This window comes from Macaca nemestrina, chromosome 7 (genome assembly GCF_043159975.1).
Source record: "Macaca nemestrina isolate mMacNem1 chromosome 7, mMacNem.hap1, whole genome shotgun sequence".
Taxonomy (NCBI): Eukaryota; Metazoa; Chordata; class Mammalia; order Primates; family Cercopithecidae; genus Macaca; species Macaca nemestrina.
The window spans coordinates 43,464,961-43,489,380 of NC_092131.1; the positions used below are offsets into that span (position 1 = coordinate 43,464,961).

A 24,420-nucleotide genomic window follows, 5' to 3' on the forward strand; every position below is an offset into this window, starting at 1 on the left:
GTCTCTAAAAATTAAAAAAGTAATAATAATAATAAGTATTAACTAAAATCTATACCTAGAATCTTCTTAATTTCTACCTTCCTTCTTCAGAAGCCCATCCAGGATACTGTATTACATTTAGTAATCGTGTTGCAGTTTCTCAGACTTTGCTTGTTTGACATAGAATTCACATACCATAAAATCCACCCTTTTAAAGCGTACAACTCTGTGATTTTTTACTGTATTCACAAAGTTGTACAACCAGTAGCATTATCTAATTCTAGGACATTTTCATCTCCCCTAAAAGAAACTCCACCTTGGCCGGGCGCGGTGGCTCACTTTGGGAGGCCGAGGCGGGCGGATCACGAGGTCAGGAGATCGAGACCATCCTAGCTAACACGGTGAAACCCCGTCTCTACTAAAAATACAAAAAATTAGCCAGGCGTGGTGGCGGGCACCTGTAGTCCCAGCTACTCGGGAGGCTGAGGCAGGAGAATGGCGTGAACCCAGGAGGCAGAGCTTGCAGTGAGCCAAGATTGCGCCACTGCACTCCAGCCTGGGTGACACAGCAAGACTCCGTCTCAAAAAAAAAAAAAGAAACTCCACCTGTTAGCTGTCACTGCCCTTTCCCTCCTCCCAGCAGCTTCTGGCCACCACTAATAATACCTTGTCTTAATGGATTTGCCTATGCTGGACATTTCACACAATTGGAATCACACATTATGTGTCCTTTTGTGTCTGGCTTCTTTCACTTAGCATAATATTTTCAAATTTCATTCATCTTGTATCATGAATTAGTACTTCATTCCTTTTTACGGCTGTGTAATGTTTCACTATATGGATAAACTGCATTTTGTTTATCTATTCATCAGCTGAAGGATATTTAGGTTGTTCCATGTTGGGACTGTTATGAATAATACTGCCATGACATTTGTGGGCAAGTTTTTGCATGAACATAATGTTTTCATTTCTTTTGGATATACTTAGGAGTGGAATTGCTGGGTCATTTGGTAACTCTATGCTTAACTTTTGGAGAAAATGCTAGTTTTCGAAGTGGCTGCATCATTTTACATTCCCACCAGCAATGTTAGGAGGGTTCCAATTTTTCCACATCCTCACCGACACTTGTTGTTGTTGTTTTGCTTACAGCCATCCTAGTAGGTGTGAAGTGGTATCTCCTTGTAGTTTTGATTTGCATTTTTTAAATGACTACTGATGTTGAGCATTTTCTCATGGGCTTATTGGTTAGCTATACAACTTCTTTGGATAAATGTCTGTTCAAATCATTTGCCTATTTAAATATTGTGTCTTTTTTTGTGAAATCAAAGTTATTTTCATATTCTGAATACTAGATTCTTCACATATGTGATTTGCAAATATTTTCTCTCATTTTGGGGGTTGGGTTTGTACTTTCTTATTTTTCTTTATAATGGCTTTATTGAAATATAATCCACATGCCATGTAATTCACTCATTAAAATGTAACAATTTGGTTGTTTTTAGTGTTTTCAGAGTTATACAACCATCACCATCATTTTCTTAATAGTGTCCTTTGAAGCACAGAAGTTATTAATTTTGATGAGGTCCAATTTACCAATTTTTCTCTGGTTGCTTGTGCTTTTGGTGTCGCATTCAAGAAACTACTGCCTAACCCAACAACATAAGGATTTACTCCTATGTTTTCTTCTAATAGTCTAGTTTTACCTCTTTTATTTAGGTCTGTGATCCATGTTGAGTTCAATTTTGCATATGGTGTGAGGTATGGATCCAACTTCATTCTTTTGCTTGTGAATATCTAGTTGTCTCAGAACCATTTGTTGAAAATATTATTTTCCCCATTGAATTATCTTGGCACCCTTATCAAAAATCAATGGCCTGACCAGGCGCAGTGGCTCATGCCTGTAATCCCAGCACTTTAGGAGGCCAAGGTGGGCAGATCATGAGGTCAGGAGATCGAGATCATCCTGGCTAACACGGTGAAACCCCGTCTCTACTAAAAATACAAAAAATTAGTTGGGCATGGTGGCGGATGCCTGTAGTCCTAGCTACTCAGGAGGCGGAGGCAGGAGAATAGCATGAACCCAGGAGGCACAGAGCTTGCAGTGAGCTGAGATTGTGCCACTGCACTCCAGCCCAGGGGACTCTGTCTCAAAAAAAAAAAAAAAAAAAAATCAATGGCCCATAATACATGCATGGGTTTATTTCTAGACTTTTGATTATATTTCATTGATCTAAATATTTGTTCTTATGCCAGTACCACACGGTCTTGATTTCTAAAGCTTGTAGTAAGTTTGAAATCAGAAAGTGTTAGTCCTCCAAATTGGTTCTTCCTTTTCAAGATTATTTGGGCTATTCTGGAACCCTTACAATTTTATATAAATGTTAGAATCATCTTGTCAGTTTCCGCATAAGACTGAGCTAGGGTTTTGATAGAGATTGCATAGAATATGTAGATTAATGTGAGGATTACTGCCATCATAACAATATTGTCTTCCAATCCACTGACATAAGATGTCTTCATATTTATTTAGGTTTTCTTTAATTTATTTCAGTGATGTTTTGCAGTGGGGTCAATCCCCAACTGAGGCTTTAAATGACTTCACTTTAGCCGTGGTTGTCACTTTGAAGCCTTTTGAGAGACCCTGAGTGAAAGAAGTCAGCTAACTGCCACCATATTCCTGACCTACCAAAACTGTGAGACAATAAATGTTGCTGTTTGAAGCCACAATGTTTTGAGGTAATGTTATATAGCAGTAGATAATGAAGACAACCAGGAATATTCCCCTCCTAACTTTCCACCTCTCTAACTCCTTTGAGTCATCAGTTCTCAGATTTAAATGTCGATTCCTCAGGGATGACTTTCCCTTTCCCTGACAATCTCCCCCATACCAGCAGGCCTCTGATGATACATTCTAACAGCATCCTCTTCTTCTCTTTTGCAGCACTCATCACCATGGCAATTTGTTCATAATCTGAGTATTTGTTTTATGCCTGTCTTCCCTCAAGACTGTCAGTTCCATAACTGAGCAGGCTGTATTTATTTCATCCACACTGAATTCCCAGCACCTAATATGGTGCCTAGCACAGAGTGGGGACATAGTAATTGTAGAATAAAAAATGTAAACTTAAGAATGAATTAATAAATAAATACATCTAAGCCTCATAGTTCAGAAAGGAGGGAGAGAAAAGCCTAGTAAAGATAGTTACAAAAGTCTCATAATTCCAGGATTTTCTTTTTAAAAAATACTTATTAAACGGGCCAGGCGCGGTGGCTCATGCCTGTAATCCCAGCACTTTGGGAGGCTGAGGCAGGTGGATCACAAGGTCAGGAGATTGAGATGATCCTGGCTAACATGGTGAAACCCCGTCTCTACTAAAAATACAAACAATTAGCCAGGCATGGTGGCTGGTACCTGTAGTCCTAGCTATTTGGGAGGCTGAGGCAGGAGAATGACGTAAACCCGGGAGGCGGAGCTTGCAATGAGTCAAGATGGCGCCACTGCACTCCAGCCTGGGCGACAGAGCGAGACTCCATCTCAAAAAAAAAAAAGACTTTTTAAACAAAACAGGAGGTGCAGTGGCTCACACCTATAATCCCAGCACTTTGGGAGGCCAAGGCAGGCAGATTGCTTGAGCTCAGGAGTTCGAGACCAGCCTGGGAAACATGGTGAGACTCTGTCTCTGCAAAAAATACAAAAATTAGCTGGGTGTGGTGGTACATGCCTGTGGTCCCAGCTACTCAGGAGGCTAAGGTGGGAGGGTCACCTGAGTCCAGGAGGTGGAGGTTACAGGGAGCCATGAATGTGCCACTGTACTTGAGGCTGGGAGCCTGTTTGACAGAGCGAGACCCTGTCTCAAAAAACAAACAAACAAAAAAACCATGTCAACATATTCTAGTTAAAAATTTGTTATAACAGGCCGGGCGCGGTGGCTCAAGCCTGTAATCCCAGCACTTTGGGAGGCCGAGACGGGCGGATCACGAGGTCAGGAGATCGAGACCATCCTGGCTAACACGGTGAAACCCCGTCTCTACTAAAAATACAAAAACTTAGCCGGGCGAGGTGGCAGGCGCCTGTAGTCCCAGCTACTCGGGAGGCTGAGGCAGGAGAATGGCGTGAACCCGGGAGGCGGAGCTTGCAGTGAGCCTCCACTCCAGCCTGGGTGACAGAGCGAGACTCCGTCTCAAAAAAAAAAAAAAAAAAAAAAAAAAATTTGTTATAACAGAGTTTATTATAATCTAATTCTCCACTTTTAAAAAAAAGCCAACCAGGGTTAGCCAATAGTCCAGGAGTTGACATGGGTAATAGAGGATGAGAGGGTAAAGACAGAGTGCATGTTTAAAAAGCTGCCCCAATATCCAGCCCAATAGGCTGGAATTGATGTTCCTCTGCCCTGGATATTGAATCTGGGAAAGGTGTCCAGTTTTTCTATGAAGCTGAATGCCGAAAGGAGGATGTTGAAGTCTGAGGATAAACCTGTGGCCTGGCAAATTTAGTCCCGTTGTTTCAGGTGACTAAATTCTATACCCTTACAAGACTTTTAAAATGATAATATTATATAATCAACAGCTCTGTATTCCATCTAGTGAATTGGTTTTATTAGCGATTCTTTATCTTCACTGCCTACCAGATAACATCCAACTCACTCCCTAGCCAGAAGTCCAGGACTCAGCTGACCTTTCAGGCCTGCCCACTGCAGACACCATGCTCTTGGCACTCCACAGTCACAGGGTCCACTTTCCCAACTCTGTGGCTTTGCAAGCGCTCTTCCTCTAACTACAAGTTCCCTTTCAGTACCACCGAATCCCTCCAAAGCTAAGTTCAAATCAGAACTCTCCTGCGGCCCTCAGAACTGACTGCTCCATGGCTCTGTCTTCCTGAGGCACCTCGTGCATTTATCACTTCTGTGGCTAACAACATATTTAACATTATATTGTGATGATGTATTTTATTTATCTTCTCTGCTACATAGACCTGGAGGATATTGTGTTTGTCTTCATCTTTTTTCCTACATAACATAGTACATGGCTCTGGATGGAATAGGGGCTTAATATATATTTGTTGTTGAATGAAAGAACGAATGTTAAAAGGCTTCTAAATGAATCTGATATAGTTTAAATCCCAATGCCAGTAATAACAATAATAATATAGTCATAGAAAGAGATTAAAGTTAAAAAGTATTAATTTGCCTTTTTAATTATGAAGTTCTGTTTCCCCGTGTACCAAAGAAGACATCTCATAAGGCAAAAATGAACTTAGAAATGAACAAACAAGGCCGGGTGCAGTGGCTCACACCTGTAATCCCAGCACTTTGGGAGGCTGAGGTAGGCAGATCATTTGTGGTCAGGAGTTGGAGACTAGTCTGGCCAACATGGTGAAACCCTATCTCTACTAAAAATACAAAAAAATTAGCCAGGCATGGTGGCACACGCCTGTAATCACAGCTACTCAGGCTAAAGCAGGAGAATCACTTGACCAAGGTGGAGCTTGCAGTGAGCCGAGATCACGTCACTGCTCTCCAGCCTGGGCTACAGAGCAAGACTCTGTCTCAAAAAAAAAAAAAAAAATTCGAAAAATAAACGAATGTTTCTTCACTAGTACACTAGAGCACTGACTAAATGTTCTAATACATTGCTCTTAGTAGTCACATAGAGCTCAAATAAATAAATAAACAATAAAGCAAACTACTAAAAATAGGAAAATGAGCTTTTCAAGAGCTTTCAGGAATTCTTTGTCTGCTGTTCAACTTTTAACCAGACAATCTGAAAAATTTTTAAAGCTTAATAATAACGAATAACCATCTTCTATAAAGTCAAAGTAGTTTACTTGAGATACAGGGACTTATCACAGAAATGGAATGTACCAGGTTACTTAGGGCATGATGTTTGAGAGGACAGTGTCTTCATGACCAAGTCCAGTGTATCCTGAATCCTTATGTTATTTGTTTCCATCAGGGAAGGATGTCTCCCAAATGATTTTGTGTTTTCTTCTGGATCAAGGGGGTGAAGCGTATGGGGGTTGAATAGACATCGAGGCTCCCCCAAGATGCCAACTCTGTGAAAAGAATTATTGGGACAGCTGAAGTGGTGAGGCCAAAGACTGACGTGGAGAGTTGAGACTGTGATTGTGGTTGTGTGTATGTGTGTGTGTATATACACTAAAGCTAAGATACACTCTCTCCCTTTTTAAAAACCTTCCCTGTTTCCATGAACTACTACTGTAGTCTAATATATGAGTCCAAAAGTAAATTCTTAGCAAGATTTTGTAGTAGCGCTTCCCACATTTCTCAAAAATGATTCTACTAATAGAAAAACCTCAGCCTTAAAAAAATTCAGTTACAGGGCCGGGCGCGGTGGCTCACACCTGTAATCCCAGCACTTTGGGCGGCTGAGGGGGGCAGATCACCTCAGGTCGGGAGTTTGAGACCAGCCTGACCAACATGGAGAAACCCCATCTCTGCTAAAAATACAAAATTAGCCAGGCTGGTGGCACATGCCTGTAATCCCAGCTACTCAGGAGGCTGAGGCAGGAGAATCACTTGAACTCGGGAGGCAGAGGTTGAAGTGAGCCAAGATTGGGCCACTGCACTCCAGCCTGGGCAACAAGAGAGGGACTCTGTCTCAAATAATAATAATAATAATAATAACAATAATAATAATAAATAAATAAATCAGTTACTCACTCCTCCAAACTAGAACTATTTGGAGTCTAGCACCACTTCCTAGCAATTTTTTTTCTGGTCTAGATGGGTGTACCTCAAGATTCTCTAGAAAGGAAACTAGGAGGGCAGCAGGGCAGAAGTAAGAAAATGGGGGCTGTCATCATGGCTCAGTTCCCTGGCAGAGGGCCCCTGCCCCTTCCAGTCCCACCTGGGATGCCACCTCAAGGCACTCATGTTTCTCTTGCCAAGCCACTTACACTGGCATGGACACAGAGTCCAAAGCTCCCACATGCTTTTGCATCTCAGCTGGGAATCTGACATCTACTTGATGATACTTTTTCTCAAAGACGTTTTGAGCTTTTTCTCTGAGAGATGGCAGCAGAGTAGACATGACTGGAGAACGCATGTTGATGGCTTTTTTAATTGCTGGGCGTTTTGCCATCATTCTCCTGTCGGGGAGGAAGGTGACATTTAGGTCATACAACCCTGTTTTCTAGAAATGTTCTTGAGGCCAAGTGCAGTGGCTCATGCCTGTAATCCCAACCCTTTGGGAGGTCAAGACGGGAGGATCACTTAAGTCCAGGAGTTCGAGACCAGTCAGGGCAACATAGCAAGACCTCCATCTCTACAAAAAATTTCAAAAATTAGCCAGGCGAGACAGCATGCCCACAGTCCTAGCTATAGGAGGATCACTTGAGCCTGGGAGGTTGAGGCTGCAGTGAACTATGATCATGCCACTGCCTTCCAGCGTGGGTGACGGAATAAGATGCTGTCTGAAAAAAAGAAGACGAGGCCAGGCACAGTGGCTCACACCTGTAATCCCAGCACTTTGGGAGGCTGATGTGTGTGAATCACCTGAGGTTAGGAGTTTGAGACTAGCTTGACCAACATGGTGAAACTCCGTCTCTACTAAAAATACAAAAAATTAGCCAGGCGTGGTGGTGCATGTCTGTAATACCAGCTACTCAGGAGGCTGAGATAGGAGAATTGCTTGAACCAGGAGTTGGAGGTTGCAGTGAGCCAAGCTTGTGCCACTGCACTCCAGCCTTGGCAACAGAGCAAGATTCTGTTTCAAAAAAATAAAATAAAATAAAATAGAGGAGAAAAAAGAAAAGAAAAGAAAGGAAAGGAAGAAAGGAAGAAAAGAAATATCCTTGAGCATAGGAAAGTCAAAAGGTCATACCTAAACTGAACAAAAGTCATGCGTTTCTTTTCTCCTCCTGATTCCTCATCTTCACGCCTCCTGCGAGGAATGTTGAACATATTGGTACGAAAGAGTCTCCCTACTTCTTCTTCAATCTCTGTCAAGTGTTGACGTCGGAAGACAATCCAAGCCACATAGGTACAGAAAGTGTAAAAGGACTATAACAAAAAATAGACAAGAATCACAATCCTTAGCTGTGAAATGGAAAACTCCCACCTGTCTATATAACACAGCTAAGCAGACACAAACCCAGATGACTCCATTTCCCAATATTCCTGAAACACTGTGCAAAATTACACATGTACTCACTTTTGCACAAGGAAGATCAGACCAACAATTTAAGGTATAGCACATAGCTTGTTAGCATCCTTTCTAGAAAGGCTATTCGCTAAAAATAAGTGTCTGACAAATGGTCATTTGTTGTTGGTATAAATTGTTTCATATCAAAAAGCACCAAAACATAAGTGACTCACCTCAAAGAACTTCCAGTCTTTCTGTGTATCTGATATTTTCTCCCTGTAACATAACAAGTCACAACTATAGGTTGAGAGGGAAGTTCAATCTTTCAGGGACCTAGTCCTTATCTTCCTCTAAAGTTAGGGTCATTATCTTGGCCCCAAGATTATTTTCAGCTACACAAATGCTATCAAAAGGCCTTGATAAAGAGTCTCAATACTTTCTTCTTCAACTTCCTATGTTACCCAGATAAAAATCCCTAGAATGGTAAAAAGTTAATCGATATAAATTTGGGGTCAACAAACCAGTGAGGAAATGTATTTTTCCGAAGACTTCTAGTAATTTGAGTATTGGGGAGGTAAGGAGAGTGGAAAGGTGATAAAGAGGAAGCAGAGAACTAGAAGGTAAGGCTGCAATAAAGAAAAGGAAAATAATTAGCAAACAATAGTTATGGCTATTGGGTACAAAAAGAAACAGAAACAAAAGCCACAAAGATCTATGCCAAAACAACCAATAGACTGAGAACAGCAGTGTGCTCCTCCTTTTGATGGGCATGGGCAAACCTGAGTCTTCTCTCTTACCAGGAGTCCTTGGAACACAAATTCAATGTTAAGAATACTATACTTGGCCAGGCGCAGTGGCTCATGCCTGTAATCTCAGCACTTTGGGAGGCCGAGGTGGGAGGATCACTTAAGGCCAGGAGTTTGAGACCAGCCTGGCCAACATGGTGATACCTCGTCTCTACTAAAAATACAAAAATTGGCTGGGTGTGGTGGTGAGCACCTCTAATCCTAGCTACTCGGGAGGCTGAGGCAGGAGAACTGCTTGAACCTGGGAGGCAGAAGTTGCAGTAAGCCGAGATTGTGCCACTGCATCCCAGCCTGGGTGACAGAGCAAGACTCCATCTCAAAAAGAAAAAAAAAAACATACTAAACTGGCATGGGCACAATTAGTGAACATGGCCTCCCCTCCTAACAATTCTGATTCTGACTCCCAGCATTAGGAAACCAGACCTGGTCTGGGGAGCCCTTGAGAGTTGATTGAGGGGGCTATGCATCTGCAATCACTTCATCAGTCACAGCAGCCAAGGCCAGACCCTGGACACTTCAAGGCTGATCCTGGTTTTGCTTCTTTTTTAAGACAGAGCTGGAGTGCGGTAGTGTGATCATAGCTCACTATAGCCTCAACCTTTTGGGCTCAAGCAATCCTCCCACCTGCCAATCCTCCCCCCTCCAATCCTCCCACCAGACTGTAGGAGTTCAGGATGGTTCTGGAGAGCCTGGTACCCACCTCAGCCTCATAAGAAGCTGGGACCACAGGTATACACCACCACACTGGCTATTTGTTTTTCTTTGATACAGGGTCTCACTCTGTCACCCAGGCTGAAGCACAGTGGCATAATCATGGCTCACGGCAGCCCTGACCTCCCCAGCCTCAGGTGATCCTCCCACCTCAGCCTCCCAAGTAGCTGGGACTAAGGCACACGCCACCACGACCAGCTAATTTTTGTATTTTTTGTAGAGACGGGGTTTCACATGTTGGCCAGGCTGGTCTCGAATGCCTGAGCTCAAGCTATCCACCCATCTCACCGTCCCAAAGTGCTGGGATTACAGGCATGAGCCAAGGTGCCCGACCTGCTTCTGCTTTTGTTGGAGCCTTCCTTGGAGGAACTGTGACTCTGAGGATTGGCCTTGGTACCAGGCTCTCCAGAACCATCCTGAACTCCCACAGTCTGGGAAAGATGACCCAAATCTCACAGGACCTTCGGCCTTCTCACAAGGACTTCCTGGTCTGAATGGGCCTAAACTAGCCCTTCACTTGGGGAATGAGGCCGAAGAGGTGGTTACTGGGGCCTGCCCCTCCCCTCCTACAGACTCTCTTCATTATATATTGGTTTCTTCATGTGCAAGTCTTCAATAAAGAACTGCGGCAATAGCAATTACAGTGAACATGGACTAAGTACGGAGTATGTGCCGGGTACCGCGCTAAGCCCTTTACACGTATGATCATATCTAGTTTTCATAACATCCCGCACCATGCTAAGCCCTTTACATGTATGATCATATCTGGTCTTCATAACATCCCTACGGTATAGTCAACATTATTATTCCCAATTCTCAACTGAGGAAACTGAAGTTGAGACTTAAGTCCAAAGACATATATTTAATTAGGGGCAGATCCTGTACTAAAAATCAGGCCTGTCAGATACCCACATCTGTCCTCATAACTGGAATGTGAGGAGAATAAGCTTTTTTCTTTAAAATAGTTTGCAGATAAACATATTGAACAACAGAGCTCAGCGGAAACTTTTCGGAGCAACCCTCAGCATTTCTTTTCTGTGCAACCTGAGGCCTCCACCTGAGGGGTGTGCTGATGTGAAATTTCTGCCCTTTGAAAGCTCCTCTTCCGTAACCAACTGTAAATCTTCTGCCAGCTGAAACCAGAGACCATGAACACCTGCCAAGCTGAAGCAAGAAAACCAGCCAAAGTCTGTTTTGGGAATAAAGTCAGCTTGCATTCTGGGAGATCGAGAGCAGAGCTCACCACAGCACAAGGCAAACCAGCACCATCTTAGCACGGTTTTGAAATGAGAGTGATTGCCCAGGAAACACACTTTCTTTCCTTTTCTTTCTGGGTTCTTTTTTTAGATATTAGAAGAGAAGGTAAGGCTGGGCACAGTGGCTCACGCCTGTAATCCCAACACTTTGGGAGGCCGAGGCAGGTGGATCACCTGAGGTCAGGAGTTCGAGACCAGCCTGACCAACATGGAGAAACCCCATCTCTACTAAAAATACAAAATTAGCTGGGCGTGGCGGCAGTTGCCTGTAATCACAGCTACTCAGGAGGCTGAGTCAGGGAGAATTGCTTGAACCCAGGAGGTGGAGGTTGCAGTGAGCCAAGATTGCGTCACTGTACTGCAACCTGGGCACAGAGCAAGATTCCATCTCAAAAAAAGACAAAAAAAAAAAAAAGAAGAAGAGAAGGTAACATGAACCTCTTTCCACTTTCCCTCAAGTTGCCATACACACTGGAACTCTTTCTCTCTCTCTCTTTTTTTTTCTTTTTTTTGAGACAGACTTTCACTCTTGTTGCCCAGGCTGGAGTGTAATGGCACGATCTTGGCTCACCACAACCTCCGCCTCCCAGGTTCAGACGATTCTCCTGCCTCAGTGTCCCAAGTAGCTGGGATTACAGACATGCCCCACCACGCCCAGCTAATTTTGTATTTTTAGTAGAGATGGGGTTTCTCCATGTTGGTCAGGCTGGTCTTGAACTCCTGACCTCAGGTGATCCGCCTGCCTCAGCCTCCCAAAAGTGCTGGGATTACAGGTGTGAGCCATGGCGCCTGGCCTAACTCTTTCTCTCTTAATGCCCAAAGCAAACTGATGTAACCCATACTGCAAAAATTAAGTACAGAATGTCATGGGTTTCTTCTTACCATTCTGATTTAGCCCTGCATATGAAATAGAAATGTGCCCAGGAAATGGGTGCATACAATGAATACATTTGGGGACTTCAAAGTTAAAAGCTCTACATATTTATTTCTAGCTGGTATATTTTGAGTCGTTTTCCTGTCTTTTTTGGTATTTTATAATTTTTATATTAAGTATATATACTTAAAATAAATTGATTATAAATTTAAAATTTTATTGATTATAAAATAAAATTGGCTGGGCGTGGTGGCTCACACCTGTAATTCTAGCACTTTGGGGGGCCAAGGCAGGAGGATCGCTTGAGCTCAGGAGTTCAAGACCAGCCTGGGCAAGTTGGTGAAACCCGATCTCTACAAAAAAACACAGAAAAAATAAAAAATAGCTGGGAGTGGTGGCACACACCTTGTAGTCCCAGCTACTTTTGGGGCCAGGTGAGAGCATTGCTTGAGAACAGGAAGTTGAGGCTGCAGTGAGCCGAGATAGTGCCACTGCACTCTAGCCTGGGTGACAAAGTGAGACTCCATCTCAAAAAAATAAAAAATAAAAATAAATTTAATTTAATTTTAAAAAATTAAAATAACAAAATTTAAGCCTCCCAAAATTGTCTGCAAATAGAAATGGGGTTTAAACAATACAATCCGTGGAAATATAATACAAGTCATAAATGTAATTTTAAATTTTCTAGAAGAAAAACAAGTGAAGAGAAACAAGTGAAGCTAATTTAATAATATATTTTATCTAAACCCCCCAAAACATTATCATTTCAATATAGAAGCAATATTTCTAAAGTACTGAGATATTTTATTCATTTTTAGATTTTCTGTGTACAGTGCTTATTTTTCACTTACAGTATGTTTCAATTTGGACTATCTACATTTCAAAGTGCTCACTAGCCACTTGTGGCAAGTGGCCACCATGCTGGTGAGCACGGACGCCATGCATTCCATGTTTGAGGACACAACCCAAAGGAAAGAGGGGAAAGCCAGCTTGGTAGTAAATCTAGAGATTTTTAGTGGCCTGTTATGATGCTTTCTTATTCCTTCTTGCTACCTTAGACTCTTGGCTCCAAATCAAAATGAAGAAAGTATATTTTATGATTTGTCATTCCTAAAGGGAAACAAAGTTTAGTCCCAGACTTCTGGGCTGGGAAGAAAAAAAAGTTGTGCTCCCCTATTTGCCCCCTGCTGCTGTAGGTATAATCAGGTTTCAATGAAGGGCAAGGTCTGCTCTATACAAGACAGTATCAAAGGGATGTATTTTAGGGGAGGGGAAAGAGGCTTTGGTGCAGCATGTGACTGGGGGTAAGGGCAGAGGAACAGGGCTTAGGGATAATTTATACACCTGAGTTTCAAAAAGACTCCCTTTTTCCCCGTCAGCCCCACCGCTAGCCTCTCTGGTCACCCATCAAGTGACAGCTGCACTGAGAACAGTGGAAGAAGGTATAAATGCTAGGGTCAAGGCGGGGGTGGAGCCAGCATTGGCCATCACCAAAGAAAAGATCTAACTATGGCATGTGCCTGCCACCAAGGAGGTTTTCATATCTTAACTTGGAAAACACAGAGAACTTTTATTGAACATGTTCATCAAAATTCTGCCAAAGCTTTTGGGATGTCAGGGTTCCTCAGACATTTAAAGGCACATGCTTCTACTTCTCAAGAGACATGAAAGCACTAAATTAACAGCACCCAAACTGCTGGTTCTACTAAAATCTTTAATCCTAGAGATAAATAGCATAACGTGTTGTAGTCCAATATTAAGTGTGCATATGAGACAAAACAGGGACCAACCCCCCTACACTTAGGGACCTGCCACCCCACCCCCACCCCCAAACATGGAAATAAAGGAAAGCCTTGAGTTCCTTTAAGGGAAACTCCAGGCACCTAGCTAGCTCTGAGAAGTAAATGAGCAACTTGATAAGCAAGAAGGTAACAGTAGCTTAAAAGACAGCCAAGGAAGTTAGAGTCACAAGATGTTTGGTTCTCTATATAAAGTAAAAATAACATTTTAACATACGTCCCTGGTTGTTTTTTAGAAACTCAGACCCCCACCAAATGGGTCCACTGGCATGTAGACCTCAGATAAGAGGAGATTGAGGACTGAACTCTGACTGCATTCATTGTTCTAAAGTTCTTCCTGAGAGGCCTAGAAGAAGTCATGTCCACGAGCCAGACCTAACACATCTTCCTACAGACCCCAAGTTTTTTAAACAAAGCTGCTCTACCTTAACCAAATCAGAAAATCTTTGAATCTGCTTATGACCTGTAAGGCCCCGCTTCAAAATATCCTGCCTTTTTAGTCCAAACCAATATATAACCTCCATGTATTGATTTATAATTTTGCCTGTAACTTCTGCTTTCCTAAAATTTACTCCTGCCTTTAAAAACCCTTGCTTGCAAGCCATCAGAGAGGTCAGGTCTTAAGCGAGAGCTGCCTGATTCTACTTGCTTGGCGACCTGCAAATAAATGCTCTCCTTTCTCCTGATATTACAAACCATGGTGTGGATGTTTCACCTGACTGCATCAGGCAAGCAGACCCCAGTTCACTTCGGTAACACATATCTGAGAGAGAAAAATCAGAAAACACACATGCAAATATTAGCTTACTGAAATCAGAAAGAAGTGAAATGTTAAAATGAGTTAATCACCATAACTGGCAAAAACATTGTCCTCATCTCCTCCTACATAAAAGCCACCAAAAGAACAATATAAACTTCTGAATCATGGCAAAAACCTGTTCCAGTCTGTCTTCTATGTCCTTTGTTCGGCGTCTGACCTGTATGGAATTTGTTATGTGGGTGGCGAGATCTACGCTCATTCTTCTATAAACTGCTATCCGGCAGGCAGAGGAAACATGGGTTATGTCGCACACAGTGGAAAAATGACCAGCACCATCTGGAAATGAGCTAGTGCTAAACAGAGGCCATCACCTACTTTCAAACATATGCGTTCCTTTAAAGGTTTATATAAAAATTGCCTTGGAAAAAGTACAATTACTTCAGTGGTACAATTATGCCGAGAACTAAAAAATATTATAAATTCTCTAATTATGGTATAATTGTTTGTAGTTTGCTTTTTATCCCAACATTAGTTTGCAATGTATATGTGTTTTTAAAGATTAAACCTTAAGTATGAGAAATTAAAAAAAAAATTTTTTTTTGAGGCAGGGTATTGTTCGGTCACCCAAGCTAGAGTGCAACAGCACGATCACGACACATTGCAGCCTCAAGCTCCCTGGCTCAAGCAGTTCTCCCACCTCAGCCTCCCAGGTGGCTGGAAATACAGGCATGCACCACCATGCCCAGCTAATTTTTAAATTTTTTTTCTGGAGAGAGGGTCTCACTGTGTTGCCCGGGCTGGTCTTGAACTCCTGGGTTCAAGTGATTTTCCTGCCTCAGTCTCCCAAAGTGCTGGGATTACAGGCATGAACCACTGTGCCTGGCTAAAATCATTTCTTAAGAGCAGGTTTTTGTTTTGTTTGTTTGTTTGTTTGAGATGGAGTCTCACTCTGTCCCCCAGGCTGGAGTGCAGTGGCGTGATCTCGGCTCACTGCAAGTTCCACCTCCCAGGTTCACACCATTCTCCTGCCTTAGCTTCCTGAGTAGCTAGGACTACTGGCGCACGCCACCACGCCCGGCTAATTTTTTGTATTTTCAGTAGAGACTGGGCTTCACCACGTTAGCCAGGATGGTCTCGATCTCCTGACCTCGTGATCTGCCTGCCTCGGCCTCCCAAAGTGCCGGGATTACAGGAGTGAGTCACCGTGCCCAGCCCAAGAGCAGGTTTTTTAACCTTAAATCCTAGTTTTCTAACTAGAAGTGACACTTTAAAGACAAAAGAAATCAGTGTTAATAGTGATGTTGTAAATGATTGAGTAGGAAACTATAAAGATAACTGTAATTTTATCATAATGCTTTTCTTAAAAACTTTGTCAAGAGAAAACACTACTTCTTTCTAAACAATGAAGTCTACAGCAAGCTAAACCTCCACCAACAGCCCTAGACACCGGCAAAAGCTTCCTGTTTTTGGATCACAGAAAGGTATTTTTGATGCTGAAACATCCCCAACTTCTAAGTATCTCTATGTTATATCTACTACTATACCTCACTCATCAGAGATATTAAATGTAACAATTCCATTATTTTATATATGCTCTTGTCCTTTTGGGTTTCTTTTTTCTTTTAATTTTAGGTTTGGGGGTACATGTGAAGTTTACATAGATAAACACGAGTCACGGGGGATTGTTGTACATATTATCACATCACTCGGGTATTAAGCTCAGTACACACTACTTATCTTTTCTGCTCCTCTCCCTCCTCCTACCCTTCTCACCTTAAGTAGACCCCAGTATCTGTTGCTTCTTTCTTTGTGTTCATAAGTTCTTATCATTTAGCTCCCACTTATAAATAAATGAGAACATGCAGTATTTGATTTTCCTCTCCTGTGCTAGTTTGCTAAGGATAATAGCCTCCAGCTCTATCCATGTTCCCACAGAAGGCATGATCTCATTCTTTTTTATAGCTGCAGAATATTCCAAGGTGTAAACATACCACCTTTTATTTATCCAGTGTGTCATTGTTGGGCATTTAGGTTGATTCCATTGATTCCATGTATTTGCTATTGTGAACAGTGCTGCAATGAACATTCGCATGCATATGTCTTTATGGCAGAATGCTTTACATTCCTCTGGGTATATACCCAGTAATGGGAATGCTGGGTCAAATGGTAGTTCTGCTTTTAGCTCTTGAGGAATTGCCATACTGCTTTCCACAGTGGTTGAACTCATTTACACTCCCACCAACAGTGTATAAGGGTTCCCTTTTTTCTGCAACCTTGCCAGCATCTGTTATTTTTTGACTTTTTAATAACGGCCATTCTGACTAGTGTGAAATAGTATCTCATTGTGGTTTTTATTTTTTACTGTAACCCACAGAAAGAAATATATTTAATAGAGTCCCCAATACACACTGAAACAAAAGTCTCCTAAAACAATACTTACTTTTACTTTTTATGATGTACTCTGCTTTTTAAAGTTCTAGTCTATTCTCTTCAAGACTTACTAAATTGATTTTGAGATCCATTAATGTGTTGTAACTTATACTTTGAAAAACATTGGTTTAGGAACATTACTGTAAGAAAGAACAACAGGCTGTAGAAAGCTGAATGCATAAAAGACGAGGACTGACTGTACTTTTAAAAGACACAAAAAGCGCGGTGATGAAATACCTGTAATCCCAGCACTTTGGGAGGCCGAGGCGGGTGGATCAGCTGAGGTCAGGAGTTCAAGACCAGCCTGACTAACACGGTGAAACCCCGTCTCTACTAAATACAAAAAATCAGCCAGGCGTGGTGGCAGAGGTTGCAGTGAGCCAGGATTGCACCATTGCACTCCAGCCTGGGCAACAAGAGTGAAACTCTGTCTCAAAAAAAAAAAAAAAAAAAAAAGTCCAGTCGTGGTGGCTCACGCCTGTAATCCCAACACTTTGGGAGGTTAAGGCAGGCGGATCACGAGGTCAGGAGATAGAGACCATCCTGGCTAACATGGTGAAACTCCATCTCTACTAAAAATACAAAAAATTAGGGCATGGTGGCGGGCGCCTGTAGTACCAGCTACTTGAGAGGCTGAGGCAGGAGAATGGCGTGAACCCAGGAAGGGGAGTTTGCAGTGAGCTGAGATTACGCCACTGCACTCCAGCCTGGGCGACAGAGCAAGACTCTGTCTCAAAAAAAAAAAAAAAAAGTAATCATGGCAGCAAAGCTTAAAAATGCTATGATGTTGGATATGTTATCAGAAGCAGACACCAAGACAGGACTAGACATGAGATTTATTGGAGGAAACGATGGTGACAGAAAATGAGAGAACTGGAGAAGGCAAGGAGCGCCGTCACACCTCAATGCATGTCTGAGCCTGTGAGAGAAGAAAGGCAGGAGGGTCTGGGTAGGAAGGAACTCAGACAGTGGCAAATCTCTAGGAAAGTTTTGACCAGGCCAAAGGGGAGTCCTCGAGCTGAAGCTGTCAGTCAGAGGACTCCCGCAACGGTGAGGAATGGGCCTGCTGCACTCAGACACTGGCAGGAGGCAGCCTATGGGAAGCATGGTGCAATGGGCTGAATGTTTGTGTTCTCCCGAAATTCGTATGTTGAAATCCTAACTCCCAGTGTGATGGTATCAGGATGTGAGGCCTCTGGAAGTAATTAAGTCATGAACATAGAGCCCTTATATATGAATTAGTGTTCTAGAAAAGAGACCCCAGAAAGCTCTGTCATCTTCTTTCTGCCATGTTGAGGATACAATGAGAAGCTGGCAGTCTGCAACCTAGAAGAGGGCCCTCACCAGAGCCTGACCATGCTGGTATACTGATCTTAGACCTGCAGCCTGTAGAACTGTGAGAAAGATATTTCTGTTGTTTATAAGCCACCCTATCTATGGTACTTGGCTATAGCAACCCAAACAGGCTAAAACATGTGGCCTCAGTGCAGACCTGGTGGTGGATTCAGGCGCAACAGCTGGGGCCACTGCTCAGTTACACTCCCTGAGTGCCACATTTTCATGGTCCCATGCTGGAAAGCAGAACCAAACTTGTCAACTCCATAAAAGAACTGCAGCAGCAAAAACTTGAAAGCTGCAGAACGGATGTAGTAGAATAAAGAATGGGTGTTGTCAGGGATACACATTAAGAGTGTATTCCCAAGTCATGAAAAATCACACACACATGGTGAATCGAATCACACAGATGGTGGGCCTCGGAAGTGGATCGAGGACATCTACCACTATAGAAACAGGGGTGTGAAAGAAGAGAAATGGCCAACAATGCCAAGAAACAACCAAAACACAAAGAAAGTGAGCCTGAACTGAAAGTATATCGATGCAAACATCAATAAATATCAAGTTCCAGCCGAGAGAAACTTCATATGTATATCTGTTTTTTAACTTTATAAACTAATATAGCTCCTTATGAATAGCCAAGAAGAAATTAGAGAATATATGCCTGTGCCCCTCAGACCCTAGGTAACTTGGAAAAAAATCTACCCAACTAAAGAATGAATTAGGGCCAAGTGCCGTGGCTCATGCCTGTAATCCCAGCACTTTGGGAGGCTGAGGTGGGTGGATCACCTGCGGTCAGGAGTTTGAGACCAGCCTGACCAATATGATGAAACCCCATCTCTACTAAAAATACAAAAATTAGCCAGGCTTGTTGGTGTGTGCCTGTAATCCTAGCTACTCGGGAGGCTGTCAGGAGAATTGCTTGAACCCAGGAGGCAGAGGTTGCAGTGAGCAGAGATAGTGCCACTGTACTTCAGGCTGGGCGATGGAGCGAGACTCCATCTGAAAAAAAAAAAGAAAAAAAAAAAAGACTGAATTAGCCACATACAGTCTCTGTCCTGCCTTTTCTTTTCGTAGGTAGGCAGAAAAGATTGGAACATCCAGAAAAAGTGAAAAAAGAAAAAAAAATTGCAACCACATCTCATATTTGTAAAGTTCATTATATGGGAGGGTAGAAATTGATGCTCAAATGAAAGACATTAAAACATGGATTAAGCAAAACTTTTAGTAAGAGTTGGGTAATAAGAAAAAATAAACTGGAAAAATAGAGTAAGAACAGCAAAATATAAACACAGAATTTCATGAAGCATTTTCAATTACCAAGACTAACCCAAAAAAGGGACCTCAAATTATGTTTTTCCATTTATCTTTTGTCACAGCAACATGTGTTCTTGAATAAGACTCTTAAAATTTACACATGATATATCACATTTAAATGTGCATAGTATTTGACTCAGGAATTCTAGTTTAAGGAATTTATCTTTAGGACAAACTAGCAACTTATCTCAAATAGGCAAAATGGCCAGATAGAACATTGCCAAAGGAAAGAGGAGTGACTCTTGTTATCAGATGTTAAGTCACACCCTTTCCTGCCTGGCTTCCGCCTATGCTCCTCAGTCAAGTGTCCCTAAGGGACACCCCTCACTCTCCTGCTACGGGTGCCCATTATCTGTCTATGCCGCTATTATACTGACCAGCAATCTTTGCTTTCCTTACTTGATGACTCCTCCATTAGACTGTACACACTCCTTGAAGACTGTATGTTCTTTGCACCCTAGCACTTGGCACCATAACTACCACATAACAGGCACTCAACGTGAGTTGAATAAATCAAAGAAAAATATCAACCATATAGTCCTGTATTTATAACAGAAAAACTGATCAATAAAACTCAATAGGAATTCCCCAAATTGGGTTAAAATATTAGAAAAATTCAACACCTAATAAATAAGAAATGTTACAGAGTGTGGAGACTAAAATCACTAAGTATTGGAAAGTTGGATATTAGTAAAGACAAAATATCTTAAGATTCATAACTCTTCTTATATGTTGTAACAAATCTCAAATAGATCAAAGATCAACATTTTTTTAAAACCTTATTGTTTAAAACTAGGAAAGAAAGGTAAATAGTTTAACCTAGGAATGGCAAGAACTTGCATGACTCTCGAGTAGCATCAGAAACAACGTAGATGTATCCAAATAAATAAAAATGTGAAACATTTTCCTAATATGTAAAAACATAAATACCAAAAAGAAAGCAACAAACTAGAAATACAAATGACCAATCCTTGCTATGGGATACATATTTTAAAATTATACAAATTTTCAGCTGAGCACAGTGGCTCATGCCTGTAATCCCTGCACTTTGGGAGGCCAAGGCAGGCAGATCACTTCAGCCCAGAAGTTTGAAACCAGCCTGGGCAACATGGAGAAACCCTATCTCTACTAAAAATAGAAAAATTAGCTGGGCATGGTGGTGCACATCTGTAGCCCCAGCTACTCAGGAGGCTGAGGTGAGAGGATCACCTGAGCCCGGAATGCAGAGGTTGCAGTGAGCTGAGATCACACCTTGTCACTACGCTCTAGCCTGGGCCACAGAGCAAGACTTGTCTCAAAAAAAAAAAAAAAAATACAAATTCCCAGTTTCCATTTAATAGATGGTTAAAACTAAATGAACAGGCAGGCAGCAAATTATTTTACACAGAAAGACCACAGCCTCCACCATCATAAAAGATAGTCAAGGCCGGGCTCAGTGGTTCACGCCTGCAATCCCAGCACTTTGGAAGGTCGAGGTGGGAGGATCACCTGAGGTCAGGAGATCGAGACCAGCCTGACCAACATGGTGAAACCCTATCTCTACTAAAAATACAAAAATTAGCTGGGCGTGGTAGCAGCACCTGTAATCCCAGCTACTCAGGAGGCTGAGGCAGGAGAATTACTACCTAGGAGGCAGAGGTTGCAGTGAGCCAAGATCGTGCCATTACACTACAGACTAGGGGGACAAGAGTGAGACTTCGTCAAAAAAAAAAAAAAGATACTCAGTCAAATAAAACATCTTTAAGCTTTTTATACACCTTTAAACTGTCAAAAATATTAAAGTAATAAAATCCAACGCAACCAGATATACGTACTGCTGATAGTAATACAAAATGTCTTAACCTTCTTAGAGAACAATCTAGCAGTATGTATCAAGAGCTACAAAACTGTTTGTGGCCTTCTAGGTAAATATACTGTGGAAAATAAGCCACAAGGAAATAGTCCAAATGAACAAAGCAGTTTGTATAAAGCTATTCAATGCAGAAATATTATAACACACAAAAACTAAAATTATGCAAATGTACACAAAAAGAATGGTTAAGCAAATATGTATGTTACATAACAGAATCCTATTCAAAGTGGTAAGTGAAATCATATAATCAGAATAATAAGAGAAAGTACCCCAGAAATACAGAATACAAAAATGTATATACCAACAACTGTGTAAGTATGCTCATTAACAAAGCTGGTCTTTGAAAATGTGGAGAATGTAGAAAGAGACACATCATATACTAGGTTCTTTTCCTATGGAGGGGAAAATTATTTTCCTATAGGGGAAAAAAGCTGTTCTGGCTGACATGGTGTAGATCTGGGGCCTGTTGTGAAACTCAGAGAAGGAGATTCTGAGTTAAGGGTTGATGTTTTCGACCTTGTGATCCCAAACCTGTGATGAGACTCCTCTTTAAGTTTTAATTACAGTGGTGTAAAATAGTCATCCTAAGGTAAAAATGATCTTCCCACAAAGAACTATCTTAGAATCCACACCTCGGCAGCTCCTACTCACAATTGTTGCTGCTGCAAAATAAGCAGTGAAAGGGTAGGGAGACACCTAATCCCCCTGCACTACCAGCCCCACAAGGCCTCCTGCCCAAGGGAGCCAAGTCTGGCAGCAAGAGCCCTTCATGGTTGAGAGCAAGATTTCACTGAGAGACCATGTCATTCAATCTCAAGCAGTGGAAAGTTTTAAAAATATCAGCTGAGATTCTCAGATTTCTTCCACATGCACTTCGCTCTCTCAAAGGAGACATTACAAGGGTTTGGGACAGATTCTCACCTGAGCCCAATTACTCTGGACAACAGAAGAAGGAACATTTTCTCAAGTTAACCAAAGCCAAACGTAAGCATCTTAAGGGTGTGGGTCTATGATGGAGTGATGATCTAATGAAGTGTAAAATGTGTGCTTACTTTCCACAGCACATGTGATGCTTATCCGGCATTGCCAAGCCCAGCACAAGGATACAGTACTTCTGCGCCAAGTACCTCTGTGCTGCTTCTAATTCACTTAAAACCAATTCCATTTCTTTTTTCTCTACAAGGCCTCTGATGGGGGGGGACAAAAAAAAGAGAATTTGGGTTAATTTTCATAAATGCCTATATTAACTAGCAAAAAGTCAGAATTATAAACTTTTTTTTTCTTTTAAGACAGGGTCTTGCTCTGCTACCTAGGCTGGAGTGCAGTGGTGCAATCATAATTCATTGCAGCCTCAACCTCCAGGGCTCAAGCAATCCTCCTGCCTCAACCTGCTAAGTAGCTGGGACTATAGGTGCACGCCACTATGCCTATCTAATCTTTTTTTATTTTGTGTAGAGGCAGGGTCTCACTATGTTGTCCAGGTTGATCTTGAATTCCTGGACTCAAGTGATCCTCCCCTTGGCCTCCCAAAGTGTTGGGATGGCAGTGTGAGCCAGTGTGCCCAGCCATAAACTATTTTGAAAGAAATACAAGTGAGTCAACAGACTTCACTTACCAATGAGTTTATTTTATTTAAGCAGTGATATAGGAAAATCCTTAAAGTCCCTTCGTATTTAATCAATGGAATCAGCATCTCAAGTTTACGGTGTATTTTTGCTCTTTTTTTTTTTTTTTTTTTTAGACACAGTCTTGCTGTGTCACCCAAGCTGGAGTGCAGTGGCATGATCTTGGCTCACTGCAACCTCCACCTCCCGGTTCAAAGAATTATCCTGCCTCAGCCTCCCGAGTAACTGGGATTACACGTGCCTGCCACCATGCCCGGCTAATTTTTGTATTTTTAGTAGAGATGGGGTTTCGTCATGTTGGCCAGGCTGGTCTCAAACTCCTGATCTCAAGTGATCCATCCACCTTGGCCTCCCAAAGAGCTGGGAGTACAGACATGAACCACCACGCCCTGCCTATTTTTGCTTTTTTATTAGATTATACTTCATGTTATGTATCCCCAATTTTATATGCAGGTAGTCCTAATTTATACAGAACAGCTCAACTAACAAATTATCTATACTGGTTGCTGAGGCAGTTAGCAGCCTACTTTCCTGCTATTTTCCTAAAACAACCGTGAAGGCTATGTACCTCAGCGTCCCCTGTGTTCTCTATGTCATTACTGAGCTTGGGGCTCAGTGTGTGAACAAGGACCGACACTCAGTTCTGAGTGTAGTTGTGTCTGCTAAGGAGGCATCTGTGGACTACTACTCTGGGAACTTTGGCATCAATTACAATAACACTGCTTCCCTGTGAAACCAGCCACAGTTCCAATTGAATTGCAAATGAACTTTCTCAAAGACAAACTGTTCTTAGGTTACAGCATGTCTGAAGCCAGATTTTAAGTTTCTGCTGTACAATACAGTAGGAAACAATATTGCTGATGATACATTCCAACGTACTGTTACTGAAAAGTGAGTTGTACTCTTATTGAAAAGTGAGGTGTCGGCCGGGCGCGGTGGCTCAAGCCTGTAATCCCAGCACTTTGGGAGGCCGAGACGGGCAGATCACAAGGTCAGGAGATCGAGACCATCCTGGCTAACACGGTGAAAGGAGGCTGAGGCAGGAGAATGGCGTAAACCCGGGAGGCGGAGCTTGCAGTGAGCCAAGATCCGACCACTGCACTCCAGCCTGGGTGACAGCACGAGACTCCGTCTCGAAAAAAAAAAAAAAAAAAGAAAAGTGAGGTGTCACTAGACACCAAATGATATTTACTCTAAACAGGGACAAATGACTGCCCCTTCTGATATAACCATTAGACTGACTCCATGAAGATATGCCATGAGGGGAAGGGGGTGTATTTAAGGATAATATAGACATTTCAAAGCAGAAAATGTTATCACATGTGATGAAAAGGCTTATGAGTCATTGGAATAAAATGGATTTCTGGAATAAAGTGAGCTCCAACGTTAAGTGCCCAAATGCCATATAACCCAAACACACCCCTCCAGACGCACCCCAGTGGCCACACCCCTGTGCCTGTTTCCTTCAGCAGCTCCACCCTCACTGGTCACCCTACTCTGCCAGAGCTGCCAGTAGCTCATATTCTTCTTTTGCTGTAGAAAACAACCAAATCAAACTACAACCACCAAGGAA

At 42.2% G+C, this 24,420-nt stretch overlaps 1 protein-coding gene across 3 annotated transcripts in view; it reads right to left on the reverse strand.

Moving 5' to 3' along the window:
- Nucleotides 1–5,766: 5,766 nt before the first annotated feature.
- LOC105473698 (protein phosphatase 1 regulatory subunit 36) overlaps nt 5,767–24,420 on the reverse strand; it is a 43,771-nt gene continuing 25,117 nt past the window's right edge. For 2 of the 3 annotated variants that reach the window (XM_011727629.2, XM_011727628.2), the window contains 4 exons: nt 8,316–8,358; nt 7,822–8,000; nt 6,896–7,087; nt 5,767–6,031 (listed from right to left, as the gene is read on the reverse strand). In XM_011727629.2, coding sequence (XP_011725931.1) covers nt 5,845–6,031; nt 6,896–7,087; nt 7,822–8,000; nt 8,316–8,358 — 601 coding nt within the window. In that variant the 3' untranslated portion in view covers nt 5,767–5,844. Of the gene's footprint in view, nt 6,032–6,895; nt 7,088–7,821; nt 8,001–8,315; nt 8,359–22,274; nt 22,410–24,420 lie in introns of all 3 variants that reach the window. The other variant, XM_011727627.2, reaches the window with a different exon arrangement.